General features: G+C 48.3%; 1 protein-coding gene across 10 annotated transcripts; it reads right to left on the bottom strand.

The window, feature by feature from the left end:
- Positions 1–37: 37 nt before the first annotated feature.
- LOC127148222 (uncharacterized) lies at positions 38–14181 on the bottom strand. Of its 10 annotated transcripts, none has more exons than XR_007819063.1 (4): positions 8449–8624; positions 8273–8349; positions 8136–8199; positions 38–276 (listed from the first exon to the last, which is right to left on the bottom strand). XR_007819063.1 is itself a non-coding variant. In XM_051081546.1 (2 exons), exons 1-2 carry the CDS (start codon positions 6968–6970, stop codon positions 227–229), a joined length of 1254 nt encoding a protein of 417 aa, XP_050937503.1. In that variant the 5' UTR covers positions 6971–7068; the 3' UTR covers positions 38–226. The 10 variants fall into 10 exon arrangements, 2 of the variants coding, with proteins under 2 accessions (XP_050937503.1, XP_050937506.1); XR_007819065.1 differs by lacking the exon at positions 8136–8199 and adding an exon at positions 886–949; XR_007819062.1 differs by lacking the exons at positions 8136–8199; positions 8273–8349 and adding exons at positions 886–949; positions 1023–1099.
- Between the last annotated feature and the right edge of the window lie 5752 nt (positions 14182–19933).

Here is a 19933-nt window from a genome sequence, read left to right as displayed (position 1 = left end):
ACAAGTGGTTTAAGTCATAAAAAAATTTCAAAACGCATACGGTTTAAGAAATTTTATTTATAAAATTTAAACAAGGTAGTCATGCAAAAATGTAAAAGCGTTCTGAAATCCTACTCGGGCCCTATCTACATAAAAGATGGTAAGTGATGAAAAGTACTCAAATTCAAATGCGAAAATCTGAAATAAGAATAAGCGGAAGCGGTAGTCCCTATGGCCCTCCACGGTCTCACTTCGGGTCGCTCGCCAGCTTGCCCTTGCCCTTGCCCCGTCCTCTACCTGAAAACATAAAACGAAGAGAGTGAGTATAAACATACTCAGTAAGGGACCCACTACTAGTCCCACTAGGTGCCTGTTAACTTCCTGTTAGAGTCCTGATAACTGGTACCCAATCTCTGGCACGTTCCCGAACACGTGCAATCATGCGCTCCCATAGGAACGTAACTCTGGTCTTCGGTGCCCCGGGGGACACCTAAGACAGTCGGGATGCGAGGACCCCGTCGAGTCACTCGAGTCATATCTATATCCATGCTAGACTGGCGTCCCGTCGGACCACACAGTCCTCAATAGGTGGTGATCCCGAAGGACACCCATGCAGGTACGACTCTAACAGATCAAGCTAACAGGTACCCTAAATTGCAGTATACATACACATGGCATCAGCATATAACATATCATATAAATCATCTCTGCCCTCTCCGTCTCGACATTCGTCGTATAGCTATAACAGCTCTCGCCACACATAACAGGCTATAGTGTAACCATACCGTCATTTACATCATACTAACATTGATTTCAGGCATCGTTCCGTCCAATCCTCAACATGCAAAATTGGAGTATACATCATCTCATATTTCTAAGCATGGAGCTAGTAGTAGAATCTCTTACCTGGAGATTTACTTGACGAGTCCTAACCGCGAGGCAGTACGCTTTCCAAGCGACGAGGTCCTAACTGTTTAATATGCCAAAATTCGTAATTAGGTCGCCAACGACTATCGGTTCAAGACTCATTTGAAATAACTTACCCTAGAGAGGTTGCAGTGCTCGAGCCCCCCTGCTGAAGAATTCCCGCGCTGCAGCACTTACTTGGTCCAAGACGTCCCTTAAGGAAAAATGATCTAATTTAATTCCAAATTAAATTAACTAGTGCCCAAAATATTGAATCTTACTGGATAATGCCCAAAATAATTGATTTAATTACCAAAAATTAGGTGGAAGGAGCCAAATTAGTCCTGGCGGCTCGGCTGGAAGAGGACAGGGATCGGCTCGGCTTGGCGCAGGCGCGGCTCGGCTCGGTACAGGAGGCTACGCGTGCGGCTCGGCTTGCAACAGGAAGGAGATGCGGCTCGGCTTCGCGGAAACGCGCGGCGCGGCTTCCCACGCGGACGCGGCTCACATGCGGAGAGGGCTGGACGCGGCGCGGCTTCGGTTTCGGCTTCGGGCGCGCGGGCGTGGAGCGGCTCCGGGTTCGTTCGTCGGCTGGAGGCACGCGCGGCGGATCGGCTTCGAGTGGCGGCTGCGGGAGGCGGCTGTGCGCGGATCGAAGCGGCTCCCTTCGGCTCGATCGGAGCGGCGCGGCTGGCTGAACTTCTCAGATCGACGCGGCGCGGCGAGCTTCGGCTGCACAGATCGGCTTGCTCGATTTTTCCGACGCGGCTGGAAGCTCGGCGGCGGCTCGGTTTCGACTTGCAGGCGCGCGGCTGGTTGGCTTCGGCTGTCTCGGCGAGTTCCGGCTGCGCTGCGTCGGATCTACGCGGCGCGGCGTGGCTGGCTGCAGATACGGCGCTCGGCTGCGCGGATGAGGAGCGGCTCCGGATTCGGCTTGCAGACGCGGCGCGGCTGGGATGGTGGTTCGGCTCTACTACGGCCGGCTCCGAGGGTTATTTTGCAGCTGGCGTGCGGCGGCGTGCGGCGGCGGCGGAGAGTGGCGGCGGCTGTGGTGGGAGCAAAGTGGGGCTAGGGTTTTCTTGGGAAGGTGATGAGTTTCACGCCTCCCAATGCCCCCTTTTTAAAAGAATAAAAGAATAATAAAAAGATAAAATAAAACCCACACCAATTTACTTTCTTTTCTTCTTTTATTATTAATTTCTTTTCTACTTTAGTCCAATGGCAACTCTCCTCTCTCTCTCTTCATTAAAGCCACCATTGACCCTTTCCAAGGCATTAATTAATTTGTTGCTTCACAATTAATTAATTTATTTCACCCTTAAACCTCAACAATTAAATAACCAACCAAGGAAAATTTTAATCTTAATTAAGTGTAAGTCAAAATAAATCTCATTTCATAACCACTTTAGAAAATAAAATACTCTTGAGATGAACAATGGAACTCTAATCTACTGGGGCGTTACAACCTTCCCTCCTTAGGGAACTTTCGTCCTCGAAAGTTCTAATCCTCGAACAGCTCGGGGTACTGGGCTCTCATGTCCTCTTCTTTCTCCCACGTGGCCTCTTCCCCTTCATGGTTCTGCCAAAGGACTTTGACCAGTGGAATTTCTCGACTGCGAAGCTTCTTAACCTCCCTCGCCAGGACCTCGACAGGCTGCTCCTCGTAGCTCAAGTTCTCGCTAATCTGTAGTGGCTCGAAGTCCACCACATGTGTTGGGTCTGCGACATATTTCCTCAGCATGGAGATATGGAATACGTCATGCACTGCCGCAAGGGACGGGGGTAGCGCCACGCGATAAGCCACGGGGCCAATCCGCTCCAGAATCTCGAACGGCCCTACGAAGCGTGGACTCAGCTTCCCCTTCTTCGCGAACCTCAAAACACCCTTCATGGGTGCAACCTTCAGAAAGACCATATCTCCCACTTCAAACTCGAGGTCCTTACGTCGTACATCAGCGTAACTCTTCTGTCTGCTCTGGGCTGTCAGCATACGAGCTCGGATCTTCTGTATGGCTGCGTTGGTCGTCTGCACTAACTCGGGGCCTAGCATCCTCTGCTCTCCAACCTCGCCCCAGCAGACAGGGGATCTACAGCACTTGCCATACAGAGCCTCGAACGGTGCCATACCGATGGTAGCCTGGTAGCTGTTGTTATAGGCAAACTCCATCAGATGCAGATGGGAGTCCCAATTTCCTGAAAACTCTAGTACGCAGGCTCGCAGCATGTCTTCCAAAATCTGGTTCAATCTCTCTGTCTGACCATCAGTCTGAGGGTGGAATGCCGTGCTGAAGTCCAACCTCGTACCTAATGCAAGTTGAAGCCCTTTCCAGAACTTCGATGTGAAACGGGCGTCTCTGTCTGAAATGATGGATACGGGTACTCCATGAAGTCTCACAATCTCTGTCATATATAGCTGCCCCCACTTACTGGCAGTGTAAGTGGATTTCCCTGGCACGAAATGGGCCGACTTCGTGAGTCTGTCGACCACAACCCAGATCACCGTGTAGCCCCTTAGGGTCTTGGGCAGTCCCGTAATAAAATCCATCGACACACTCTCCCACTTCCACTCTGGCACACTCAAGGGTTGCAACAACCCTGCTGGATGCTGCCTAGGTGCCTTCACCTGCTGGCACACCAAGCATCTACTGACAAAGTCTGCCACATCCCTCTTCATGCCCCTCCACCAATAGACACTCCTTAAGTCCTGGTACATCTTCGTACTCCCAGGGTGCATGGTAAACGGGGAACTGTGGGCCTCAGTCAAAAGCTCCGTCTTAACTGCGCTGTCTTCCGGCACACACAGGCGTCCCTCAAACATAAGGCCACCGTCAGAGGATATGGAGAAGTCTTCACCTTCCTCTGTCTCTACCATGCGACGCTTCTCTGCCAAGTAAGGATCATTCAGCTGAGCAGCAATGATCTTTTGCCTCAAGGTTGGCTGAACTGTCAACTGAGCCAACTGTGCGGTAACCTCACCTACTGAGACTGCAATCTCGGCTCTCTCAAAATCTCTGAGTAAGGGGGTCTGCTTGGTGATTAGCGCTGCTGAATGTGCCACTTTCCTACTCAGCGCGTCAGCCACTACATTTGCTTTGCCTGGGTGGTATAGGATCTCGCAGTCGTAGTCTTTCACCAACTCGAGCCACCTCCTCTGCCTCATGTTCAACTCCTTCTGAGTGAAGAAGTACTTCAGGCTCTTATGGTCGGTGTAAATCTGAATCTTCTCACCGTACAGATAGTGCCTCCATATCTTCAGTGCAAAGACTACAGCTGCCAACTCCAAGTCATGGGTAGGGTAGTTCTGCTCATGGATCTTCAACTGGCGGGAGGCATAAGCAACTACCTTACCTTGCTGCATCAGGACACAGCCCAGTCCCTTCTTGGAGACGTCACTATAGATTACAAAGTTTCCCGAACCATCGGGCACTGTCAGGACCGGTGCAGTCACTAGCTTCTGTTTGAGCTCCTGAAAGCTCCTCTCGCATGCTGGGCTCCAGACAAAAGGGGTTCCCTTTCTGGTCAACTGGGTCAACGGGCTGGCTATACGTGAGAAGTCTTCCACGAACCTCCTGTAGTAACCTGCCAAGCCCAGAAAACTTCGAATTTCACTAACCGTGGACGGTCGAGTCCAGTTGGTCACCGCTTCAATCTTTGCGGGATCTACTGAAACTCCCTCACTGGAAACCACGTGGCCAAGAAACGTCACCTTCCTTAACCAGAATTCACACTTGGAGAATTTGGCATACAACTTGTTGGCTCGAAGGGTCTCCAAAACCTGGTGTAAGTGCTTCTCGTGCTCCGCCTCAGTTTTTGAGTAAATGAGGATGTCGTCAATGAAGACTATGACGAACGAGTCTAGAAAGTCCTTAAACACCCTGTTCATCAAATCCATGAATACTGCAGGAGCGTTAGTCAAGCCGAAAGACATCACAACGAATTCGTAATGTCCGTACCTCGATCGAAAGGCCGTCTTGGGAATGTCACCGTCCCTAATCCTCAACTGGTGATAGCCTGATCGCAGGTCGATCTTGGAAAAGACAGTGGCTCCCTGCAACTGATCGAACAGGTCGTCAATCCTGGGCAAGGGGTAGCGGTTTTTGACTGTCACCTTGTTCAGCTCTCGGTAGTCAATACAAAGGCGCATCGACCCATCCTTCTTCTTCACGAACAATACTGGGGCTCCCCAAGGCGACACACTGGGCCGGATGAAGCCTTTGTCCAGCAACTCCTGTAACTGGACCTTCAACTCCTTTAGCTCGGCTGGAGCCATTCTGTAAGGGGCCCTCGAGATAGGGGCAGTGCCCGGCTCTAACTCGATGGCGAAGTCTACTTCTCTGGGAGGCGGAAGTCCTGGAAGTTCGTCTGGGAAAACGTCGGGGTACTCCCTTACCACTGGTTCGGAAGATAGGGAAACTTCTGGCTCTCTCACATCCACTACGCTTGCCAAGATGCCCCAAGTTCCCTGGCTGAGTAGTTTACTAGCCTTCATGGCTGAGATGACCTTGGGTATACATACCATGCCTGCCCCCCTGAATTTGAAGCTAGCCTCGGAGGGTGGGTTAAAGACAACTTCCTTGCCAAAACAGTCTATATTTGCATGGTTGGCTGACAGCCAATCCATGCCTAGTATCACATCAAAATCCTGCATGTCTAACACTAGCAAGGTCACGTCTAACATACGATTCGCTATCTCTACCCGACATGCCTTTATTTGTTCTTTGGACAACAGAACCTCCCCAGATGGAGTGGAAACCGACAAAACACTACCCAAAGGCTCTACCTCCAAACCCACATGCTGAACGAAAACGGAGGATATAAACGAGTGGGATGACCCAGAGTCGAATAGCACAAAAGCATAATGCCCCAAAATTGGGAGCGTACCTGTCACCACTGTGCCAGCTCGCTCGGCCTCCTGCCGGGTGGTGGCGAAAACTCTCCCCTGCTGGGACGCAGAAGGCTGGGGCAGTGTCGTCTCAAAGGGTTTCCGAGGACACACATCAGCAGTGTGCCCCGGCTGTCTACATCTGAAGCAGACTCCACTTCCAGCTAAGCAACGACCTCCGTGGACTCTCCCGCAGGTAGTACAAGCGGGTAGCTCTCTCAGAGTCCTCCCGGCTGCTGCAAGCTCCCGTCGGTGTCTCTGGAAGACACCTCCTGACCTCAGTGTTCGCTGCGGTGCTACGTCAGGCTGCGTCTCAACCTTTCTCTTCTGTCCCAAGGCTGACCCTCTGCCGGCAGCCTTAGACAGATCGGCTCTCTCAGGCAGGCTCAAATCCAGTGCTATACGTAGTGCATCAGCATGCGTGGCTGGGCGGAGGGCTCTGACAATGCCCTGAAGGTCTAGCCTGAGTCCTCTAACGAATTTCTCCGTCCTGGCAGCCTCATCCCTTACCATATCGGGAGCAAAGCGGGACAGCATATCGAACTCGGCGTCGTACTGCTCTACCGTCATGTCGCCTTGCTCCAAGTTTAGGAACTCTTGCAGCTTGGCGTGCTTCACATTGGCGGAGAAGAACTTAGCATAGAAGTTCTCCTTGAACTGCTCCCAAGTTATTTTGCTGACATCGCCCCCCAGCATTCTCTCAGCGGTCTCCCACCAGGCGGTGCCCTTGTCCTCCAAGAAGAAGACTGCACACTGCACCTTCTGGTCTTCTGGGCACTTCATGTACCGGAAAATAGTCTCTATGGACGTCAACCACATTTGGGCCTTTGTGGGGTTGTCCATGGATCCGTCAAAGGTCTTGGGATTATACTTCCTGAAATCCCGTAAGTGTTTCGCCTCGGCCGACAGTTGAACTGGTACTGGTTGAGCTTCCTCAGGGGCTGGAGGAGCGACGGCCTGAGCCTGAACAGGGGCGGCCTGGGCCTGAGCAGGGGCGGCCTGGTTCTGCTGGGCGGCAAGGAAAGGCGCCAAAGCAGCTTGCAGCATGTCCTGATAACGCTGCTCCATCGCGGCGAGATCCGCCTGGGTGACCGGTGCGTTTGGGTCGACTGCCGGTGCAACAGGTGGCGCCTCCGGCTGGCCACGACCGGCTCCTCTGCCTCCCCTACCACCTCCTCGGCGTGCACCCCTACGTGGCGGCATTCTCCCTAAAATTCACCAACAAACTTTTCACCACAAGAACTTAACACCCTATATCTAGGTCTTAGACTATTCAGGCAAAATTGTAATCTTAACATTAGCAAGGCTTTAGACATAGCTGGCGAGTGCCGAAGGACCGTATAGCCATAGGGTGAAGTAAAACCAAAACAAAAAAAATGACTTACATCGTAGGTCAGTCTACAGAACCTAAAACACTGTGCTCTGATACCAACTGTAACGACCCAACTCCTTATACTGAATCGAAGTCATTACCAAATATAGAACAAGTGGTTTAAGTCATAAAAAAATTTCAAAACGCATACGGTTTAAGAAATTTTATTTATAAAATTTAAACAAGGTAGTCATGCAAAAATGTAAAAGCGTTCTGAAATCCTACTCGGGCCCTATCTACATAAAAGATGGTAAGTGATGAAAAGTACTCAAATTCAAATGCGAAAATCTGAAATAAGAATAAGCGGAAGCGGTAGTCCCTATGGCCCTCCACGGTCTCACTTCGGGTCGCTCGCCAGCTTGCCCTTGCCCTTGCCCCGTCCTCTACCTGAAAACATAAAACGAAGAGAGTGAGTATAAACATACTCAGTAAGGGACCCACTACTAGTCCCACTAGGTGCCTGTTAACTTCCTGTTAGAGTCCTGATAACTGGTACCCAATCTCTGGCACGTTCCCGAACACGTGCAATCATGCGCTCCCGTAGGAACGTAACTCTGGTCTTCGGTGCCCCGGGGGACACCTAGGACAGTCGGGATGCGAGGACCCCGTCGAGTCACTCGAGTCATATCTATATCCATGCTAGACTGGCGTCCCGTCGGACCACACAGTCCTCAATAGGTGGTGATCCCGAAGGACACCCATGCAGGTATGACTCTAACAGATCAAGCTAACAGGTACCCTAAATTGCAGTATACATACACATGGCATCAGCATATAACATATCATATAAATCATCTCTGCCCTCTCCGTCTCGACATTCGTCGTATAGCTATAACAGCTCTCGCCACACATAACAGGCTATAGTGTAACCATACCGTCATTTACATCATACTAACATTGATTTCAGGCATCGTTCCGTCCAATCCTCAACATGCAAAATTGGAGTATACATCATCTCATATTTCTAAGCATGGAGCTAGTAGTAGAATCTCTTACCTGGAGATTTACTTGACGAGTCCTAACCGCGAGGCAGTACGCTTTCCAAGCGACGAGGTCCTAACTGTTTAATATGCCAAAATTCGTAATTAGGTCGCCAACGACTATCGGTTCAAGACTCATTTGAAATAACTTACCCTAGAGAGGTTGCAGTGCTCGAGCCCCCCTGCTGAAGAATTCCCGCGCTGCAGCACTTACTTGGTCCAAGACGTCCCTTAAGGAAAAATGATCTAATTTAATTCCAAATTAAATTAACTAGTGCCCAAAATATTGAATCTTACTGGATAATGCCCAAAATAATTGATTTAATTACCAAAAATTAGGTGGAAGGAGCCAAATTAGTCCTGGCGGCTCGGCTGGAAGAGGACAGGGATCGGCTCGGCTTGGCGCAGGCGCGGCTCGGCTCGGTACAGGAGGCTACGCGTGCGGCTCGGCTTGCAACAGGGAGGAGATGCGGCTCGGCTTCGCGGAAACGCGCGGCGCGGCTTCCCACGCGGACGCGGCTCACATGCGGAGAGGGCTGGACGCGGCGCGGCTTCGGTTTCGGCTTCGGGCGCGCGGGCGTGGAGCGGCTCCGGGTTCGTTCGTCGGCTGGAGGCACGCGCGGCGGATCGGCTTCGAGTGGCGGCTGCGGGAGGCGGCTGTGCGCGGATCGAAGCGGCTCCCTTCGGCTCGATCGGAGCGGCGCGGCTGGCTGAACTTCTCAGATCGACGCGGCGCGGCGAGCTTCGGCTGCACAGATCGGCTTGCTCGATTTTTCCGACGCGGCTGGAAGCTCGGCGGCGGCTCGGTTTCGACTTGCAGGCGCGCGGCTGGTTGGCTTCGGCTGTCTCGGCGAGTTCCGGCTGCGCTGCGTCGGATCTACGCGGCGCGGCGTGGCTGGCTGCAGATACGGCGCTCGGCTGCGCGGATGAGGAGCGGCTCCGGATTCGGCTTGCAGACGCGGCGCGGCTGGGATGGTGGTTCGGCTCTACTACGGCCGGCTCCGAGGGTTATTTTGCAGCTGGCGTGCGGCGGCGTGCGGCGGCGGCGGAGAGTGGCGGCGGCTGTGGTGGGAGCAAAGTGGGGCTAGGGTTTTCTTGGGAAGGTGATGAGTTTCACGCCTCCCAATGCCCCCTTTTTAAAAGAATAAAAGAATAATAAAAAGATAAAATAAAACCCACACCAATTTACTTTCTTTTCTTCTTTTATTATTAATTTCTTTTCTACTTTAGTCCAATGGCAACTCTCCTCTCTCTCTCTTCATTAAAGCCACCATTGACCCTTTCCAAGGCATTAATTAATTTGTTGCTTCACAATTAATTAATTTATTTCACCCTTAAACCTCAACAATTAAATAACCAACCAAGGAAAATTTTAATCTTAATTAAGTGTAAGTCAAAATAAATCTCATTTCATAACCACTTTAGAAAATAAAATACTCTTGAGATGAACAATGGAACTCTAATCTACTGGGGCGTTACAACCTTCCCTCCTTAGGGAACTTTCGTCCTCGAAAGTTCTAATCCTCGAACAGCTCGGGGTACTGGGCTCTCATGTCCTCTTCTTTCTCCCACGTGGCCTCTTCCCCTTCATGGTTCTGCCAAAGGACTTTGACCAGTGGAATTTCTCGACTGCGAAGCTTCTTAACCTCCCTCGCCAGGACCTCGACAGGCTGCTCCTCGTAGCTCAAGTTCTCGCTAATCTGTAGTGGCTCGAAGTCCACCACATGTGTTGGGTCTGCGACATATTTCCTCAGCATGGAGATATGGAATACGTCATGCACTGCCGCAAGGGACGGGGGTAGCGCCACGCGATAAGCCACGGGGCCAATCCGCTCCAGAATCTCGAACGGCCCTACGAAGCGTGGACTCAGCTTCCCCTTCTTCGCGAACCTCAAAACACCCTTCATGGGTGCAACCTTCAGAAAGACCATATCTCCCACTTCAAACTCGAGGTCCTTACGTCGTACATCAGCGTAACTCTTCTGTCTGCTCTGGGCTGTCAGCATACGAGCTCGGATCTTCTGTATGGCTGCGTTGGTCGTCTGCACTAACTCGGGGCCTAGCATCCTCTGCTCTCCAACCTCGCCCCAGCAGACAGGGGATCTACAGCACTTGCCATACAGAGCCTCGAACGGTGCCATACCGATGGTAGCCTGGTAGCTGTTGTTATAGGCAAACTCCATCAGATGCAGATGGGAGTCCCAATTTCCTGAAAACTCTAGTACGCAGGCTCGCAGCATGTCTTCCAAAATCTGGTTCAATCTCTCTGTCTGACCATCAGTCTGAGGGTGGAATGCCGTGCTGAAGTCCAACCTCGTACCTAATGCAAGTTGAAGCCCTTTCCAGAACTTCGATGTGAAACGGGCGTCTCTGTCTGAAATGATGGATACGGGTACTCCATGAAGTCTCACAATCTCTGTCATATATAGCTGCCCCCACTTACTGGCAGTGTAAGTGGATTTCCCTGGCACGAAATGGGCCGACTTCGTGAGTCTGTCGACCACAACCCAGATCACCGTGTAGCCCCTTAGGGTCTTGGGCAGTCCCGTAATAAAATCCATCGACACACTCTCCCACTTCCACTCTGGCACACTCAAGGGTTGCAACAACCCTGCTGGATGCTGCCTAGGTGCCTTCACCTGCTGGCACACCAAGCATCTACTGACAAAGTCTGCCACATCCCTCTTCATGCCCCTCCACCAATAGACACTCCTTAAGTCCTGGTACATCTTCGTACTCCCAGGGTGCATGGTAAACGGGGAACTGTGGGCCTCAGTCAAAAGCTCCGTCTTAACTGCGCTGTCTTCCGGCACACACAGGCGTCCCTCAAACATAAGGCCACCGTCAGAGGATATGGAGAAGTCTTCACCTTCCTCTGTCTCTACCATGCGACGCTTCTCTGCCAAGTAAGGATCATTCAGCTGAGCAGCAATGATCTTTTGCCTCAAGGTTGGCTGAACTGTCAACTGAGCCAACTGTGCGGTAACCTCACCTACTGAGACTGCAATCTCGGCTCTCTCAAAATCTCTGAGTAAGGGGGTCTGCTTGGTGATTAGCGCTGCTGAATGTGCCACTTTCCTACTCAGCGCGTCAGCCACTACATTTGCTTTGCCTGGGTGGTATAGGATCTCGCAGTCGTAGTCTTTCACCAACTCGAGCCACCTCCTCTGCCTCATGTTCAACTCCTTCTGAGTGAAGAAGTACTTCAGGCTCTTATGGTCGGTGTAAATCTGAATCTTCTCACCGTACAGATAGTGCCTCCATATCTTCAGTGCAAAGACTACAGCTGCCAACTCCAAGTCATGGGTAGGGTAGTTCTGCTCATGGATCTTCAACTGGCGGGAGGCATAAGCAACTACCTTACCTTGCTGCATCAGGACACAGCCCAGTCCCTTCTTGGAGGCGTCACTATAGATTACAAAGTTTCCCGAACCATCGGGCACTGTCAGGACCGGTGCAGTCACTAGCTTCTGTTTGAGCTCCTGAAAGCTCCTCTCGCATGCTGGGCTCCAGACAAAAGGGGTTCCCTTTCTGGTCAACTGGGTCAACGGGCTGGCTATACGTGAGAAGTCTTCCACGAACCTCCTGTAGTAACCTGCCAAGCCCAGAAAACTTCGAATTTCACTAACCGTGGACGGTCGAGTCCAGTTGGTCACCGCTTCAATCTTTGCGGGATCTACTGAAACTCCCTCACTGGAAACCACGTGGCCAAGAAACGTCACCTTCCTTAACCAGAATTCACACTTGGAGAATTTGGCATACAACTTGTTGGCTCGAAGGGTCTCCAAAACCTGGTGTAAGTGCTTCTCGTGCTCCGCCTCAGTTTTTGAGTAAATGAGGATGTCGTCAATGAAGACTATGACGAACGAGTCTAGAAAGTCCTTAAACACCCTGTTCATCAAATCCATGAATACTGCAGGAGCGTTAGTCAAGCCGAAAGACATCACAACGAATTCGTAATGTCCGTACCTCGATCGAAAGGCCGTCTTGGGAATGTCACCGTCCCTAATCCTCAACTGGTGATAGCCTGATCGCAGGTCGATCTTGGAAAAGACAGTGGCTCCCTGCAACTGATCGAACAGGTCGTCAATCCTGGGCAAGGGGTAGCGGTTTTTGACTGTCACCTTGTTCAGCTCTCGGTAGTCAATACAAAGGCGCATCGACCCATCCTTCTTCTTCACGAACAATACTGGGGCTCCCCAAGGCGACACACTGGGCCGGATGAAGCCTTTGTCCAGCAACTCCTGTAACTGGACCTTCAACTCCTTTAGCTCGGCTGGAGCCATTCTGTAAGGGGCCCTCGAGATAGGGGCAGTGCCCGGCTCTAACTCGATGGCGAAGTCTACTTCTCTGGGAGGCGGAAGTCCTGGAAGTTCGTCTGGGAAAACGTCGGGGTACTCCCTTACCACTGGTTCGGAAGATAGGGAAACTTCTGGCTCTCTCACATCCACTACGCTTGCCAAGATGCCCCAAGTTCCCTGGCTGAGTAGTTTACTAGCCTTCATGGCTGAGATGACCTTGGGTATACATACCATGCCTGCCCCCCTGAATTTGAAGCTAGCCTCGGAGGGTGGGTTAAAGACAACTTCCTTGCCAAAACAGTCTATATTTGCATGGTTGGCTGACAGCCAATCCATGCCTAGTATCACATCAAAATCCTGCATGTCTAACACTAGCAAGGTCACGTCTAACATACGATTCGCTATCTCTACCCGACATGCCTTTATTTGTTCTTTGGACAACAGAACCTCCCCAGATGGAGTGGAAACCGACAAAACACTACCCAAAGGCTCTACCTCCAAACCCACATGCTGAACGAAAACGGAGGATATAAACGAGTGGGATGACCCAGAGTCGAATAGCACAAAAGCATAATGCCCCAAAATTGGGAGCGTACCTGTCACCACTGTGCCAGCTCGCTCGGCCTCCTGCCGGGTGGTGGCGAAAACTCTCCCCTGCTGGGACGCAGAAGGCTGGGGCAGTGTCGTCTCAAAGGGTTTCCGAGGACACACATCAGCAGTGTGCCCCGGCTGTCTACATCTGAAGCAGACTCCACTTCCAGCTAAGCAACGACCTCCGTGGACTCTCCCGCAGGTAGTACAAGCGGGTAGCTCTCTCAGAGTCCTCCCGGCTGCTGCAAGCTCCCGTCGGTGTCTCTGGAAGACACCTCCTGACCTCAGTGTTCGCTGCGGTGCTACGTCAGGCTGCGTCTCAACCTTTCTCTTCTGTCCCAAGGCTGACCCTCTGCCGGCAGCCTTAGACAGATCGGCTCTCTCAGGCAGGCTCAAATCCAGTGCTATACGTAGTGCATCAGCATGCGTGGCTGGGCGGAGGGCTCTGACAATGCCCTGAAGGTCTAGCCTGAGTCCTCTAACGAATTTCTCCGTCCTGGCAGCCTCATCCCTTACCATATCGGGAGCAAAGCGGGACAGCATATCGAACTCGGCGTCGTACTGCTCTACCGTCATGTCGCCTTGCTCCAAGTTTAGGAACTCTTGCAGCTTGGCGTGCTTCACATTGGCGGAGAAGAACTTAGCATAGAAGTTCTCCTTGAACTGCTCCCAAGTTATTTTGCTGACATCGCCCCCCAGCATTCTCTCAGCGGTCTCCCACCAGGCGGTGCCCTTGTCCTCCAAGAAGAAGACTGCACACTGCACCTTCTGGTCTTCTGGGCACTTCATGTACCGGAAAATAGTCTCTATGGACGTCAACCACATTTGGGCCTTTGTGGGGTTGTCCATGGATCCGTCAAAGGTCTTGGGATTATACTTCCTGAAATCCCGTAAGTGTTTCGCCTCGGCCGACAGTTGAACTGGTACTGGTTGAGCTTCCTCAGGGGCTGGAGGAGCGACGGCCTGAGCCTGAACAGGGGCGGCCTGGGCCTGAGCAGGGGCGGCCTGGTTCTGCTGGGCGGCAAGGAAAGGCGCCAAAGCAGCTTGCAGCATGTCCTGATAACGCTGCTCCATCGCGGCGAGATCCGCCTGGGTGACCGGTGCGTTTGGGTCGACTGCCGGTGCAACAGGTGGCGCCTCCGGCTGGCCACGACCGGCTCCTCTGCCTCCCCTACCACCTCCTCGGCGTGCACCCCTACGTGGCGGCATTCTCCCTAAAATTCACCAACAAACTTTTCACCACAAGAACTTAACACCCTATATCTAGGTCTTAGACTATTCAGGCAAAATTGTAATCTTAACATTAGCAAGGCTTTAGACATACCTGGCGAGTGCCGAAGGACCGTATAGCCATAGGGTGAAGTAAAACCAAAACAAAAAAAATGACTTACATCGTAGGTCAGTCTACAGAACCTAAAACACTGTGCTCTGATACCAACTGTAACGACCCAACTCCTTATACTGAATCGAAGTCATTACCAAATATAGAACAAGTGGTTTAAGTCATAAAAAAATTTCAAAACGCATACGGTTTAAGAAATTTTATTTATAAAATTTAAACAAGGTAGTCATGCAAAAATGTAAAAGCGTTCTGAAATCCTACTCGGGCCCTATCTACATAAAAGATGGTAAGTGATGAAAAGTACTCAAATTCAAATGCGAAAATCTGAAATAAGAATAAGCGGAAGCGGTAGTCCCTATGGCCCTCCACGGTCTCACTTCGGGTCGCTCGCCAGCTTGCCCTTGCCCTTGCCCCGTCCTCTACCTGAAAACATAAAACGAAGAGAGTGAGTATAAACATACTCAGTAAGGGACCCACTACTAGTCCCACTAGGTGCCTGTTAACTTCCTGTTAGAGTCCTGATAACTGGTACCCAATCTCTGGCACGTTCCCGAACACGTGCAATCATGCGCTCCCGTAGGAACGTAACTCTGGTCTTCGGTGCCCCGGGGGACACCTAGGACAGTCGGGATGCGAGGACCCCGTCGAGTCACTCGAGTCATATCTATATCCATGCTAGACTGGCGTCCCGTCGGACCACACAGTCCTCAATAGGTGGTGATCCCGAAGGACACCCATGCAGGTATGACTCTAACAGATCAAGCTAACAGGTACCCTAAATTGCAGTATACATACACATGGCATCAGCATATAACATATCATATAAATCATCTCTGCCCTCTCCGTCTCGACATTCGTCGTATAGCTATAACAGCTCTCGCCACACATAACAGGCTATAGTGTAACCATACCGTCATTTACATCATACTAACATTGATTTCAGGCATCGTTCCGTCCAATCCTCAACATGCAAAATTGGAGTATACATCATCTCATATTTCTAAGCATGGAGCTAGTAGTAGAATCTCTTACCTGGAGATTTACTTGACGAGTCCTAACCGCGAGGCAGTACGCTTTCCAAGCGACGAGGTCCTAACTGTTTAATATGCCAAAATTCGTAATTAGGTCGCCAACGACTATCGGTTCAAGACTCATTTGAAATAACTTACCCTAGAGAGGTTGCAGTGCTCGAGCCCCCCTGCTGAAGAATTCCCGCGCTGCAGCACTTACTTGGTCCAAGACGTCCCTTAAGGAAAAATGATCTAATTTAATTCCAAATTAAATTAACTAGTGCCCAAAATATTGAATCTTACTGGATAATGCCCAAAATAATTGATTTAATTACCAAAAATTAGGTGGAAGGAGCCAAATTAGTCCTGGCGGCTCGGCTGGAAGAGGACAGGGATCGGCTCGGCTTGGCGCCGGCGCGGCTCGGCTCGGTACAGGAGGCTACGCGTGCGGCTCGGCTTGCAACAGGGAGGAGATGCGGCTCGGCTTCGCGGAAACGCGCGGCGCGGCTTCCCACGCGGACGCGGCTCACATGCGGAGAGGGCTGGACGCGGCGCGGCTTCGGTTTCGGCTTCGGGCGCGCGGGCGTGGAGCGGCTCCGGGTTCGTTCGTCGGCTGGAGGCACGCGCGGCGGATCGGCTTCGAGTGGCGGCTGCGGGAGGCGGCTGTGCGCGGATCGAAGCGGCTCCCTTCGGCTCGATCGGAGCGGCGCGGCTGGCTGAACTTCTCAGATCGACGCGGCGCGGCGAGCTTCGGCTGCACAGATCGGCTTGCTCGATTTTTCCGACGCGGCTGGAAGCTCGGCGGCGGCTCGGTTTCGACTTGCAGGCGCGCGGCTGGTTGGCTTCGGCTGTCTCGGCGAGTTCCGGCTGCGCTGCGTCGGATCTACGCGGCGCGGCGTGGCTGGCTGCAGATACGGCGCTCGGCTGCGCGGATGAGGAGCGGCTCCGGATTCGGCTTGCAGACGCGGCGCGGCTGGGATGGTGGTTCGGCTCTACTACGGCCGGCTCCGAGGGTTATTTTGCAGCTGGCGTGCGGCGGCGTGCGGCGGCGGCGGAGAGTGGCGGCGGCTGTGGTGGGAGCAAAGTGGGGCTAGGGTTTTCTTGGGAAGGTGATGAGTTTCACGCCTCCCAATGCCCCCTTTTTAAAAGAATAAAAGAATAATAAAAAGATAAAATAAAACCCACACCAATTTACTTTCTTTTCTTCTTTTATTATTAATTTCTTTTCTACTTTAGTCCAATGGCAACTCTCCTCTCTCTCTCTTCATTAAAGCCACCATTGACCCTTTCCAAGGCATTAATTAATTTGTTGCTTCACAATTAATTAATTTATTTCACCCTTAAACCTCAACAATTAAATAACCAACCAAGGAAAATTTTAATCTTAATTAAGTGTAAGTCAAAATAAATCTCATTTCATAACCACTTTAGAAAATAAAATACTCTTGAGATGAACAATGGAACTCTAATCTACTGGGGCGTTACACAAATCGAGAGTTTTTTGTTTTGTTTTGTTTTTTGTTTTTTGTTTTTTGTTTTTTGTTTTTTTTTTTTTGACTTCCAGGATAAAGTCGATAACAAGTATTTGTTCATGGGTCATTCTCCACTATAAGAACTTGCATGATTTTAATTAAATTAACTATTAATTAAAATGAAGTACCATTCATTTAATTAAAATAAAGAATTAATTAATTTCATTTTCATTTTTTATACATATAATTTAGAGTCTTGTATTTAATTACCTTTAATTACCTGTACATTCAAATATACATTTCTCCTTATATTTTTAATATTCATCTTTTTCTATTATTTTTAAACTATAGCTTTAATGAGAATCTAATTCATAGTATTTATTATTTGAATCTGACTGAAACACAACAAAGCTCCTTTATTATGCAGTTTAATTTTGACTCTAATTTGTTAACTTTAATTTATAATGTATTATTATACATTATATTAATTTTATATTATAATGTAGGTATATACATAAATAATTGTATCATTAATATTGTTCTCTCATATAATGTGAAAAACTCAAATTTTTTACAAACTTAATGGTCCTTGTTAACCCATTGTGAGCCAGTAGGAATTCTAATGGACCTACGTATTTGTAGCTTCAATGATTCAACATTAACTAATTAAGCTTTTTAATTATTGTTATTGAGCATTCATTAACGGTGGGTTACTCCACTAAAAATTCACAACTACTCTCTTCACACTGTAAAATATTTTTTCGTCCATGAAATTAACCATTATAGTAAGTCAATCCTTCACATAGTGTGTAATTACAATTAAGTCCAATAATTATTTTACTCCTCTAATTCCCTCTTACTCCTTAAGTACCACGTTAATCCCTCTAATGAATAATTTGCTTATGATTTTATCATGAATCAAGTCCCTCTTGGGTTATTGAGAGGGTAAGTACCCTTTGTTCAAGACCTGAAATCAACACTTAAGGGAACTACTCCTCTACTTTTCTTAAAGGGGAGGAGGAAGTGAAGATATGTTCAAGACTTGAAATCAATTCCATCTTGTGAAGATATGTCACATCTTGTGAATTCCAAAATAGTAGGAAAATTAAGTCAACGTCTTGAACCACTCTCACTCATACAATTCAAATAATTCTCTTCATAGACAGAAGTCCTTACTTAGAATTGAGATTGAGTTACATGATTATCGTATAAAATATTAATCTCTTCGGTTAATGGTGTTACAATGAAAAATTAAGTATTTCATGGTCCAGTCTTATACAAACTCAATATATAGGATACCCTCACTCCCATGTCATCACATGAATAGTTGAGATCAAATTGTTTATAACACTTACAACGTTTGTAACAGTTACAAAGTGATCGTATCCACAGTATTACCAGGATAAGGCACCAAACCTTAGTTCATATACCATAGACCTTTAAGATTATAAACTTGAAATAAACTTGATTTTTTTTCGGGTTATGGATAATTAATTATTGCATATTTTTTTAAAAATAAACATGATATCAAATAACTAATTCTACGAGGCTTTAGGGTATAAATCCCAACACTTCAACCACCCGATATGAAAGACCAAAGATTATTGAGTATCCCCATGGTTAGAAAAATAGTTCATAGAATTATGTTGTCACCCAATGTTAGCGACATCATGCTTTGGAAATAATGATAAGAGCGATAGGTAGGTCGTTAAAAGAATAGAAATGTATATAAAAATTGGTAACTATCACATAAAAGATAATTGAATCAATACATTAATGTACATGCAATAGCTAGGGAAAAGATTATACAAAAAGAATTGGATATAAGAAATCTCTACGTAAAAAGCATGTAGTTAATTTTTTTTGTTCAATAGAGATAGGCATTCATTATACATATGCATTCCATTACTTGGATCCTTCGACGACAACAACATCCCTCATACAAAGACATTCCATTCTATTTTGAAAAAGCGTGAGATAATCAGAATATCCTTTAACTAATTCTAAAGCAAGTAACTGAAAGAATGACTAAAGATTTAGCAGAAGTAAATAACACAGAGAGCTTTGGTAACCTAGTTCTGTGAATGCCACCTACGTCTGGGGAGCTTACTTAGCTCAGATAAATAATATTATTAAGATTCAATGGAGTTAATAATTTGACAATACAATAATAAACTTTCTTCTTATATAACGACTCTCTTTAAGTTTATAAAGCCATATAAAACTTAAACACATTCAGGCTCCTCTAGAATTCGTGAGTGAATCTTCTTGAAGACAGAATCATGCTCCCTTGAGTTCAATGACTACTCGTTAGATATAATATCTTCATCCATATTACTTATCATTGATTTATAATAATTCCATCCAATGATCATCACAAAAACGCCATAAACAAGAAGATAAAACCACCTTTTGCACACCGCTTCAGTTTTTCTTGCGTTGAAGAATAATAAACCTGTTTACTTGATCTGTAAACTTCAGTTTTCCGTATATATAGCTACAACGAAAATATCTCAAAAAGATATTAATAAAAGATTACTAATAATGTGAAAGATCTTTTATCTTTTTAAATTTAAATAACAATAATCGATTTTTAAATAACAATTAAAAGAATCTATTTAATTCTTTTTGACAAAAATACCAACATATTTCATATGCATTCCATAAATTATGTACTTGATGAAAAAAATAAATTATATACCAAAATACACGAGGGTAGGGGGCAAGGGAGAGGACAGGGGGTGGTGTGGCATGGACGACAGTAGAATGGTCGACGGTGGGATATGTGGCAGTAGGAAACACAGATGAGGGCAAGGGCGGCGACTACGATGTACGTCTTCTTCACTTCTCTTGTTCGCCCTTCTAAAAAAATTTAGAAACTACAAATCCGAGGACGGTTTTTTATAAGAAAACTCTCGACCACCCCGACAAGAAACCTTACTAACTACCAACGCCTGAAACCTAGTCATCTGAAGAACCTTCCTGATATTTGTTATGCTTCCATATCTCTCGACGCCACCACAAAAGCAGCAATAGTTCTCCCATATCTCCTGATGCTTTATTGGTGGCGTCGGGAGATATAAAGGAACTCTCGATGC

This window comes from Cucumis melo, chromosome 1 (assembly GCF_025177605.1).
Source record: "Cucumis melo cultivar AY chromosome 1, USDA_Cmelo_AY_1.0, whole genome shotgun sequence".
Classification (NCBI taxonomy): Eukaryota; Viridiplantae; Streptophyta; class Magnoliopsida; order Cucurbitales; family Cucurbitaceae; genus Cucumis; species Cucumis melo.
This window is presented reverse-complemented; position numbering and strand designations above follow the sequence as displayed.

Bases quoted from the DNA above. Each gene is read 5' to 3' on its own strand.
- LOC127148222 (XM_051081546.1), bottom strand. From the start codon at position 6,970: ATGCCGCCACGTAGGGGTGCACGCCGAGGAGGTGGTAGGGGAGGCAGA. The intron at 277-5,766 runs GTACGCTCCCAA...TTATGTTTTCAG, and splicing joins AGCTGGCACAGTGGTGACAG to GTAGAGGACGGGGCAAGGGC.